This window comes from Geotrypetes seraphini, chromosome 19 (genome assembly GCF_902459505.1).
Source record: "Geotrypetes seraphini chromosome 19, aGeoSer1.1, whole genome shotgun sequence".
NCBI lineage: Eukaryota > Metazoa > Chordata > Amphibia > Gymnophiona > Dermophiidae > Geotrypetes > Geotrypetes seraphini.
In genome coordinates this window covers 28,779,898-28,792,078 of record NC_047102.1, presented here as the reverse complement: position 1 = coordinate 28,792,078, position 12,181 = coordinate 28,779,898, and the positions used below count along the sequence as shown (strand labels likewise).

General features: G+C 40.2%; 1 protein-coding gene across 1 annotated transcript in view; it reads left to right on the top strand.

The window, feature by feature from the left end:
• The window catches only part of INSC (INSC spindle orientation adaptor protein), an 85,318-nt gene extending 75,230 nt beyond the window's left edge, over positions 1-10,088 (top strand). Inside the window, exons 8-9 of the mRNA XM_033928786.1 lie at positions 1,821-1,897; positions 8,876-10,088. Coding sequence (XP_033784677.1) covers positions 1,821-1,897; positions 8,876-9,004 — 206 coding nt within the window. The 3' untranslated portion in view covers positions 9,005-10,088. The remainder of the gene's footprint in view (positions 1-1,820; positions 1,898-8,875) is intronic.
• The last annotated feature ends 2,093 nt before the right edge of the window (positions 10,089-12,181 follow it).

Sequence of the window (12,181 nt, the reverse complement as noted above, 5' to 3'; positions counted from 1 at the left end):
CAAAATCCAACCGGACCCTACATGGTCCGTATTTCGGCGAACACGCCTTCCTCAGGGGTCCAATGGTTTGCAAACTCACATATAAAGAATTGGACTGAAAACAGTCTATTATCTCGTGTGAGCAAAGAACACCGCAGACAAGCTGAAGTAGCAAAAAAAATGCCCATCTGCAGTAACCATTATCTCTCTCCTTATTGGCTAAGGCTCTTAACATTTGCATCTCCTCTTCCTATAGGCTAAGGCTCTTTACACCTGCATTGTGAGGTCATAGGGCTTTATGGTTATAGAAACATTGTAACATGATGGCAGATGGCTCATCTAGTCTGCCCAACAAAGAAAAATGGGGAGACCCAACGATCCACAGTGAAAACAATCCACCAATGAAAACAAAAACTGTGGATACAGATGTTCTGGAGATAATTTATTAAACACTGACATATAAAACCATGAAAATTCAATTTAAAAAGTACAATGATAAAAAATACAGTGATAAAAATCCACCCGGACCCTACACGGTCCGTGTTTCGGTGAACACGCCTTCCTCAGGGGTCCAATGGTTTGCAAACTCACATATAAAGAATTGGACTGAAAACAGCATTTTTTTTTTGCTACTTCAGCTTGTCTGCGGTGTTCATTGCTCACATGTTTAAAGATAATAGACTGTTTTCAGTCCAATTCTTTATATGTGAGTTTGCAAACCATTGGACCCCTGAGGAAGGCGTGTTCGCCGAAACATGGACCGTGTAGGGTCCAGGTGGATTTTTATCACTGTATTTTTTATCATTGTACTTTTTAAATTGAATTTTCATGGTTTTATATGTCAGTGTTTAATAAATTATCTCCAGAACATCTGTATCCACAGTTTTTGTTTTCATTGGTGGATTGTTTTCACTGTGGATCGTTGGGTCTCCCCATTTTTCTTTGTTGGGCAGACTAGATGAGCCATTTGGCCTTTATCTGCCATCATGTTACAATGTTTCTATAACCATAAAGCCCTATGACCTCACAATGCAGGTGTAAAGAGCCTTAGCCTATAGGAAGAATTGGACTGAAAACAGTCTATTATCTTTAAACATGTGAGCAAAGAACACCGCAGACAAGCTGAAGTAGCAAAAAAAAAAATGCTGTTTTCAGTCCAATTCTTTATATGTGAGGTTGCAAACCATTGGACCCCTGAGGAAGGCGTGTTCGCCGAAACATGGACCGTGTAGGGTCCGGGTAGATTTTTATCACCACATTTTTTAGCATTGTACTTTTTAAATTGAATTTTCATGGTTTTATATGTCAGTGTTTAATAAATTATCTCCAGAACATCTGTATCCACAGTTTTTGTTTTTTGTTTTCATCGGTGGATTGTTTTCACTGTGGATCATCGGGTCTCCCCATTTTTCTTTGTTGTGCTTAAAAATCGGTGCCATTTAGAGACTCCAGGCCTAACAACCCTTACTGGTATTTAAGGATAATTTCCCTTTCCATCTGATTCTTAGAATAATCCCTTGGGACTCTAAATCAAGCATCTGTATATCCTGAAAATTGGATGAAAAATCCATGCAAGTTATGAGCTGACAGAAAGAATAAGAAAGAGTGCAAGGAAAAAAAAAAAGAATTTGTGCCAGGCATGAGTCATCCAGTATCTCCAGATCTTTCCACCTTTCTACACATGCAAAAGAGATTCCCTATAAATCTAAATGAAGCAATAGTTTCATAGACTGAGTACGTGAAGTGGCACATTCAGCTTGCTCTGCTGACCTCTACTGTGAATATTGAGCACTACAGCACACAAAGCAACTGCATTTGAACTGTTTTTGCCCTGCTTTTAGGCATTCCTCGACTAATAGAGCTCTGCAGATCACCTGTTGAGAGGAATAACAGTGATTCCGTCCTTGTTGCCTGCCTGGTAAGTGATTTCTGTTCAGTGCTTTCTAGCACTGTATACCCCCAGATCTGCTGCACCACACTTTTCAAAAACTAACCACATAAGAAAAGAGCAGGGACAGATAATAAGAATAGGTGATAGGAAGAAAGAGAGCAAAAATGATAGGAAGAAGAGGGAAATATAATGAAAGGGAGTGGCAAGGGAGATCATTTTATAAAAAAAAAACTTTTCTTGTGTATAGTCTTTTTTGCAAATTGTGCGGCTGTATACCCACAGCAGGGATAATTCTATAAAGAAGAATGCATGTAATTGACCCAGAATACCAGGATTGGAGAGAGATTTGAGAAAGGGGTCCGGGCAGAGAGGAAACAAGTTCAGGGGGTGAATCAGGTGTAGGAGACTCAGGAAAGTATTTGGGCAGGAGAGGAGGTTAGTCAGAGGGTGAATCAGACTAGGAGTCTCAGGGGAAGGGAGGCAGAGAGAAAGTTTTGAAGATGGTTGTGGAAAGTGGGGGTAGGAGGAATTAGTTGAGGATGGACAGAGAAATTTGAAAAGGGGGCAAGGAAAAGTGACTTAGTGGGGGACAAGTAGGAAGCAAAGAGATTTTAGAGGGTAAATCAGGTGAAAAAACGTGGAGGTAGAAAACTGTCAGATGGGTAGAGAGTGGAGAAAATTTGATCCTTCATTTTTTAAAAATCAATTAATATTTTTCATACTCTTGTGACTTTGCTGGTCACCGCCAATATTCAGCAGCTGCTTGGCTAAGGCTAGTAGCTAGATAGATCTGCCTGAAAAGTAAATCTGTCATTGGCTGCTAGGCCTTAGCTGGACAGCTGCTGAATATCGGCATGGGCAACTAAGTCCACGGTGGAGGAACTTGATTTACACCCCAACCAGACCAGTTTTAGGACCAACCATTTGACAGAACACTCTATGATTGGCTTAACAACCAACATTCAGTACTTTTTGAATCACTACAAATCTGTCCTTTTGATCTCTCTAGATTTATCCTCGGCCTTTGATACCATTGATCATCACTTACTCATTAGTAGATTATCCTCCGTTGGTATCTCCGATCAAGTATTGTGTTGGTTCCACTCATACTTTTCAGATTGTTCTTCAAAGGTCACATTCAAGAATTCTACCTCAAGTAGTTACACCAACTCTCATGGAATTCCTCAAGGCTCCATCCTCTCATCACTGCTGTTTAATATTTTTTCTGTCTCCTTTACTGACTCTTAGTCAATCCATCAGGTTTTCGGCTTACGCTTATGCAGATGATATACAACTCCTACACCCCCTGAACACGGAAGATCCTAATGACATAATCAATATAAACACCAAATTAGACCAAATTAGTCAGTGGCTCAAAGGCAACATATATATAAAAATCATCATCGATGCTGTTCCCGTGGAAAGAAGATCTTACATTGTTATCGCAAATTCACCTAGACCAGGGGTGCCCACACTTTTTGGGCTTGCGAGCTACTTTTTAAATGACCAAGTCAAAATGATCTACCAACAATAAAATAAAAAAAAACACAAAGCACACTGTATGCATAGAAAATGTTAATCATCATTCCTATTCCAGGGTTTTTCAAAGAGGTCAAAGCAGATGACTCTAAGCACTATCACCTCAGTAACAACTATGCAAAAATAGACAAATATACCCCCTCCCTTTTTACTAAACCACGATAGCAGTTTTTAGCGCAGGGAGCTGCGCTGAATGCCCAGGGCTGCTCTCGACACTCATAGGCTCCCTGCGCTAAAAACCTCTATTGCGGTTTAGTAAAAGGGGACCTTAGTGTAAAATATAGACAGCAGATATAAATTCAGACACATTTTGATCACTAAATTTAAAATAAAATCATTTTCCCTACCTTGTCTGGTGATTTCATGAGTCTCTGGTTGCACTTTCTTCTTCTGACTGTGCATACAATCTTTCTTCCCTTCTTTTAGCCTGTATGCTGCTTCTCCTCCAGACCTCATTCCTTCCCCCCAACTTTTCCTTCCTCTTCCCTGCCCTTTCTTTCTCTCTGCCTCCCTTTCATTTTTTTCTGTTTCTCTTCTTTCCTTCTGTATCCCTGCCTGCCCTTTTTCTTTCTTTCTCCCTGCCCTTCCCCAAGCCACTGCCACTGCCATTACCATCGGGGACCAGGACCCAAACACCACCAATAACAGACCCCAAGCTCTCCCTGCTTCGGCCAACCAGCATTCCTCTCCCCGACGTCAATTCTGCCGTCGGGAAGAGGAAGGCTGATCAGCCCAAGATCGTGATCAACCTATTGGGGGAAATGCTGCCGGGTCCTGCCTTCGCGGAAACAGAAAGTAGGCAGGACCAGGCAGGAAGAAGAACAAATGCTTCACTAACCTGTCTCCCGCATTAGCCCGTAGCGAACGCTTGCTTCAGGGCTCTCAACATGTGCGTGCAGGCTTCCCTTCTCCCCCCCCTCCCCGGACATAGCTTCCGGTTTCGAAGAGAAGAGAAGCCTGCACGCACATGTTAGAGCCCGGAGCATAAGTTCGCTAGGGGCTGAAATTTCCAAGCCGGTTTTTTTTTTTGGGGGGGGGTTTAATGTTCAGCAGCGGCAGATGACAGCTGGGCGGACCGCCCACCTAAAAGGCCCTAGGGAGAACACTGGAGAGGAAGGCTGATCGGCCCGTAGATCAGGACGGCAACACGAGTGCGATCGACTCGAGTTGCCTTCCTGAGCTACTGGTCGATCGCGATCGACGCGTTGGGCACCCCTGACCTAGACAATATTCTGCTACAAACTGTTAAATCCATAAAAATTCTAAGAGTAGCCCTTGATCATAAACTTTCTTATCACGATCAAATCAGCTCCATGGTTAAAAAAACCCAAACTGCTTCTACAAATTACGTTTAATCAGATCTTTAACAAAAGTGTTGGAACCAGCAGCCTTAAACATTCACTTATAATATCAAGGCTGGACTTCTGCAATTCATTATATAAAGGCATCTCACAGAAAGAACTTAAAAGATTACAAATAATTCAAAACATGGCAATTAAAATCATTACAAACTCAAAAAAGTTTGACCATGTGACTCCCCTTCTGAAAAATGCACACTGGCTTCCAATTTCTTATAGAATCACATATAAAATAGCTCTAATAATTTTCAAAATCCAGCTAAAAAATTCACTGATATTTCTCGACCGTCTTCTTATACCATACATCCATCTAGGACATTAAGGTCAACAGAACATCATCTTCTTACCATTCCTTCTTTAAAAATTATTGGTACAAGATGGTCTGCCAATTTTTTCAGTTACAGCCCCACAGCTTTGGAACGCCTTACCAGGTTACTTGCATAATGAAACGTCAAAGGCTCCCTAAAAAGCTTCCTGTATAGGGATGCCTTTGAAACACAGACTCGAGGATCATGAACGTTTATTGTTTATATTTCTTTTTTTTTTATTTAATTTTTTTTAATCTTTATTTTTTATTGAAACTTTAATATAACAAACAAGCACAATAAACTTGCAAGAGGATTGGAAATTAAAACCCTAAGTCACAATGACTAATCCGGGTTGATACATGTTTACAGGAAATATAGAAAATTAAATTATTTAGTCCACAAATAAGATCCAAGAACAAGGTATATAAAAAGTAATAAGGTAAATTATACATCTCATTTAGACAGATTAGAAGGCATGATTGCTCCTCCAGAAAGCCGGTTCATTATACTGCGGAACATAGCCATTGAACCAATAGTCACTCCTCCCCCCTTCTCTAGCTACAATAAATTCTAGCAATTGCTTTGGTTCATAGAATAAGAAATTTTTCCCTTGAAATGAAACACAGCATTTAACAGGAAACTTTAAAATAAGTGACGCCCCCAAGACAATAGCCCTTGGGCGGTAAAGGAGGAAATCTTTTATTTTTCTGTGTCTCTTTAGATATATCAGGAAAAATTCTTACTGTTGAGCCAAGGAAAGAGTCCTTCATGTGCCGAAAGTAAGAACGAAAAACTAAATCCCTATCAAACTCCAGGACAAATGTCACTATAAGGGTAATTCTCTCTGTTATTACGTTCAAGGAGCTTTCTAGAAAATTTGCCAGGTCTAATTTATTCTCTTGTATCTCTGGTTCTCCTGTTGGAGTCGAAGCCGTTTGTCTCTGAGTACTCATAGAAATACTCTGGACTCTTGTTATTGGTGGCAATCCTTCTTCCGGGATTAACAAAATCTCCTTCAGATATTTCCTCACCATTTCCAAAGGAGAACTCACCAGAGATTTAGGAAAATTTAATAATCTCAGATTATTTCTTCTCTGTTTATTCTCCATATATTCTAACTTTTTCTGGATAACAACCCTTTCTTTAATAATTTCAGTCTCCAAAGATTTTATTTGAGAAATTTGTTCCTCATGTTTTTTAATAATTACAGATTGTTCCTTCAGAATTACTTCTTGTGCATTGACCTGGGGGCTAGTAATAGCACAGTCAGAACACACGATATTAACAGCTTTTCTAAGTTCGGAGTCCATAGCGGCTATGGCCTTCCACAGGTCATCCATACTGACTTTATCAGGCTTAATAATCTCCCCAAACTGTTCAAGTGAAGAAGGCAAGATCTCACCCATTCCCACATCGGGCGTTGTTAATCCTTTTTTTATTTTTTTAATTTTATTATTTATTTATAATTATACAATCTAATTTTACAAGATTAATTCTTGTTACATTAAATACAGGGAAGAAAATTACAAAGCAATACAACTCTTACAATAATCATCATACTGATTAACCCCTTCTTAGACCACAATAATAGGGGGTGACCAAAACATAAATTAGAGAGAGATTTAGAGGAATACTACCAAAAAAGAAAGGCATAATGTATCAAGCGCCCATTACTACCAAGATCCCTTAATCCTTGATGATCTGCTTAACATCTAGAAATTCCTTCAGATGGTTAGGAGAGAAAAAAACATATTTAACACCCAAGTACCTAACCAGGCATTTCCAGGGATACACCAATAAAAATGTTGCTCCAATATTTATATGTTAATCCTGATACGGTAGGAGCTTGTCTTCCCTTCTCTTCTGCTCCCTCCTTTCCTCCGGGGCTTATCAGCTACACACTCTCCTGGGATAGCTGGTCCGCCTCCTCCGATGTAGGATTCCTTCTCCCAGGCTGGGAAGGAGCCTGTCTCTGGATCAGGCTCAAGGAAGCCTGATCTAAACTAAGGTTTGCTGATTCACTTGGCTTTCCTCCCGAAATCTGGGGAGCCTTCATTGGCAGACACATCGATCCAGCGTCCAGCGTCGTCTGAATTATCGGCTTGGAGTTTGCGGCCGCCGGAGGTCCTGGTCGCGTTGCTCCTTTCCTTTTGCTCATCACTATGGAAATGAAGGTTGTGCATCAGAAACAGCACACCTCCGAAGAAACCAACAAGCAGTTGATGAAAAATAGCAGTGGAAAACTGCCGCGTGGGTAAGATTCAGATTGTGGTAGTGCGGAGCTCAGTCTTAGTCGCCATCTTGGATCTATAGTCACAACAGACATCTGTTTATATTTCTTTTATCTTACTTTCGAAATTTAGATTCAAAGACGAAGACCTTCTTATAATATACGAGTATATCCTCCCCCTAATTTTCTATTTTTTATTTATTTTAGCTCTTTCCATGCCCGGCTGTGTTATCCCTTTATGTCCTTTTTTTTACTATAATTATTGTAGTTCATCCCCTCTTCCATTCTGTACCGGTCATGGGTTTGTATGTCAGTCTGATATTGTGTTTTTGTATTGTACTGTTTTCAAATTATACGAGGATGCACAACGCATAATATGTTCATCAAACCCAGCATGCACCCAAAAAGAGGGAGAAAAAGCCAAATGTATTGTTTGTTCCCCTGATGAGCCAAACATTGGTGAAACAAAGTCACTTGTTGGGAAGATTGGAGAAGACATGACAGCGTTGGAGCTCAAGTCATCTTTTGTCAGCTATGTTCTTGAACGTGCCTCCGGGTGATTATGCCCTTTTCTAAACCTGAGCTATTCTGTGAGGGAGATTTTTGCCAGTGAAAGTATTTAAAACAGTTTTGATGTGTACCTTTTGGCTCTATACTGCTACATTAGTCTGAGTCTTTTTCTCCCTCGTTTTGGGTGTGTGCTGGGTTTTGAAGAGAAGGGTACCTCGGTGCCACGATCACACAACATTTTGACTCATTAATTGTACTGTTTTTCCCATTTTAGAATTGTAATATGTTTTAAAATATTTTGACAATGCGTGTACATCAAATTTTAAATAAAAACTTGAAACATGAACTCAGTTATTCAATTCTGGTGGCCAAATATGGCCCTGGCATTGAATATCTGGGATTGCCAAAGACCATGGGAGGTAGCTGGACCGCCTCCTATGCTCTCAATATCAGGCCCTATGTGCTGATATTGGTTAGGTCATAGACAACATGGCACATCCCAATTAATGGCAATTTTGGGCTATAATTATGGCCAATTGGTACCAAATTAAAAAATTTAAACCCCCTTTTATCAAGCTACATTAGGGTTTTTTATCGCCGGCCACTGAGGTAAAAGCCTCAGTGTTGAAGCTTTTACCGCAGCGTTGAAGCTTTTACCGCAGTGGCCAGTGATAAAAAACCCTAATGTGGCTTGATAAAAGGTGGCCTAAGTTAGGTATGTAACTAGTATGATTCTTTAACTTATGCATCTAAATTGGCACGCCATTCTTAAACTTGGGTGTGTAACTTTGCAGAATCTGGGAGACAGTGGGCCCCTAGATTCTAGTCTTGCCCTTGTGGAATTTTGTGGAAAATATACAGATGTGAATATTCAGATTTGAAAATTTCCAGTGTCTTTATCAAACACAAGCAGGCCTTATTTCAGTCTTGCCAATAACACAGCGTAGGAGGTAGAAAAAAAACCCCTAGTGGAAGAAAATTGGTCGTGTATAGCATGCCAGATATATGGTTGTGCTGTTGTTTCCAGTTTTGTAAATAAACCTATCTGTCAACCTTTCAGGCAGCCCTGCGCAGACTGGCAGTGATGTGCCCTGATGGCCTGGAGGAGTCCGATTTCCAGCAGCTTGTCAAGCCCCGACTTGTGGATTCTTTTTTGCTTTGCACCAACATGGAAGAGAGTTTTGTATGAGACACTAAAATCATCATTTGGAAACCAGCTAGAAAAGTCAACTGCTTGAGGAAGAGAAAGGAATATAATGAATGAAATGGATGCTCAAAAGCTCTCTAAATACCTGCATTTTGGGTTATTTGAGATCCAAGGAGATAAGGATAGAGGATGAAGTATCAGTCAAACCCTTTTGCGAATAATTGCTTTTTATCCCTGTTGTGCACATGGAATTATTTTGCCAGTTATTTTAGGACTGATAAATTACTTGACTCAAAATCAATGCCTCTTGTCAATCAAATATGTTCGTATATTGCTACATCACTCTTATAAAATGCCAACTGAACTCTGTAAGATTATACATTTAGGTTCCTATTGATAAATTATGCTGGGATTGTGAGCTAATTTCTAACAGGAAAGAAAATCAGGAGGGAAACCAGAAGACGCTCATGATGGGTAGGAGAAGATATTTTGAATAGAGCACAAAGAAACTCATCCCTTCTTCTATGGCCTCCTCTGCCTTGGCCTTCCTTCTTCCTTTCAGACCTCATAGCAATGACTGGTTGTGGCAGTAGCAGGTTGCTCTCTCTCCATTCATACCTGCCCTGAATTGTGCTCCTTAGGCACAAACCTTGTTGGCTTACGTAGAGAAATGTAGGCCTAGGTGGAAATTTAGGCCTAACTACAAAAACCACCATCCAAATCCAGCATATATGCAATAATGAAGCTGATATTTGCACAAGCATTTTGTCACGGTAGATAATCAACTTACTGCTAATAAGTACAGCCTGTAATGTCCCTCGGAAGAAGTGGGAAGGAGTCTATTGCATTCAGATGTACTACATGCAAAGCATTTTGTACTGCATATTATGAACTGTGAATTGTAATTCCTATAAATATACTTGAGAAAGCCATATTTTCTAGTTACATGAAATGGTAGCGAGGCATAAATATATTATCTGCATGTGTTCATGCTTATCTATACTCTGTGCATGAAGAGTATAGGGAATACGTATAGATATATACAAAAAGAGACATACAGCATAGTTTATATGACTGCAAATTATTGTAAGAAATTTGTTTTAACTGGTTTTCCATAAACTATTCTTTCCATTTTTGCTGTCTCCTTGTCTATTTTTTGGCCCTAAAGTTTCTGGTGTTGTTTGAATATTTAGCTCCATCACAGCTGATTCTACTTCATTTCTCTCTGCTATATAAAACCCTTCCCCCTTCTCTCAATCTAAGCCAGTCATTGCAGCAACATTTATTTCTTTGGCCAAGAACCACGGTATACATGCATCCTGAGGCCAGCACTAATGAAAGTGCCATGGTTACGCCCTGATCTGTAGCAATACATCTGGGTTTGGAAGGTCATGGAACGTCACAAAATAAAGAACAGCATTTGGAAGACATGAAGGTTAAATGAAGCACGGTGTGTTGTCTCGTTATTGTGTCCAAATTCTAGATAGATCAAATAGTATTAGATTACCAGGAGGGATGTTGCAGAACCTTTGAAAACTATATAAAAAAAAATGAGGTAAATGAGGAACAAAAAAAAGGCCAAACAATTTATTTATTCTTTTGCTTCTCAAATTTGAAGACACACGAAATACAAATGGAGTCTCTTCATAAATACAAAGACCTGCGCTTCAACAGAGTGTAGACTCATAGGGCTAGATTCTCAAAGTAAGCTGTCGAAACTTAGGTGCTGGCAGCTTTAAGTGGCACAATAATTGATTGTGCTTACTTATTTGATAAGCGGCATATCACATTTTTAATAAACCTGAAACATCTCCCCCAAATAATGATAACGCTCTTCTTTTGTTCATTATCCAAGGTGGATGAATCATCTAACTTTTAATGCTATTCAGAGATCAAGAAATGCTGAGCAGTGGTGACTCACTGGAAACAATTACATCAGCCACTGAGAAATCTAATGCCAGGTCTTCCAGAGGAGGAATCCCATTAAGCTAACAATTCATAAAGCAGGGACATTTCCACTCAAATTCTCCAACAAAATTAGCTCTCGTAGATGAACAGCAAAGCAGGATATTTATGGATTGTAATTTGTTAGGTGTGATGTACAGTATAGCCAGCTATATGAGTCTGACTCACAGAATGTGACTGAACATAGTAACACAGTAAATGACGGCAAAGGCCAATATCGTCCATTTGGTCTGCCCAGTAAGGTGGCTAGAGCTGTATCTGCCACCCCTCCAGGCCTTTGAATAATGTTACACCTGCCACGCTGTGCAGGTTACGCTTTCTCTGAAGTATGAAAGTCATGTAAGTTTTGCTTTGATTCCATGGTTTTGCTACATAGGGATCCTTTTGTTTATCCCGTGCTTTTTCAAATTCTGACAGTTTTTGCTAGCACCTTCCCGAGAGGGTATTTCAGGTATTCACCACCTTCTCCATCCAAAAGAATTTCCTGATGTTGCTTATAAGCTCACCTCCTTGCAGCTTCATGCCCTCTAGCTCTGCAGCTTCTCCATCTTTGAAATAGATTTGTTGGTTCATTACTATCTTTCATGTATTTAAGCAGCTGTATCATATCCCCTCCGTTTCTCCTTTCCTCTAAGGTAGGTTTACCATATGGCTCCGGAAAAAAGGAGGACAGATTAAGGCATCCGGTTTTACTTCTGTTGAAAGTACTGGGCACTAACATTGAATTTCTGGCTTTGCGCAGCCAGTTAATGCGATATTCAGCACTTGATCGGCAATTGATAACCACATAAAGATAGGTCTGACTTTTATGCTGTCCTATTTATTTAGATAACTTATGCCAAGGGTGGGCAACTCCGGTCTGTGAGGGTCGGAATCCAGTCGGGTTTTCAGGATTTCCCCAATGAATATGCATTGAAAGCAGTGCACGCAAATAAATCTCATGCATATTCATTGGGGAAATCCTGAAAACCCGACTGGATTGCAGCCCTCAAGGACCGAAGCTGCCCACCCCTGACCTAGCTTGTTGCTACTATTTAGTTAGTTAGTTAGGGATTCTTTTACTAAGGCGCGCTAATCCATTTAGCACGCACTAAATGCTAAGGCGCCCATAGAGGGTGCTAAGTCAATTAGCGCACGCTAAATCGGTTAGCACGCCTTAGTAAAAGGGCTAAGGGCTAGATTCACAAAGCAAACCGATCGTGTACCGACCCCTTTGCGACCAGATTTCCCTCCTGCACTATGCACTAACCTCTT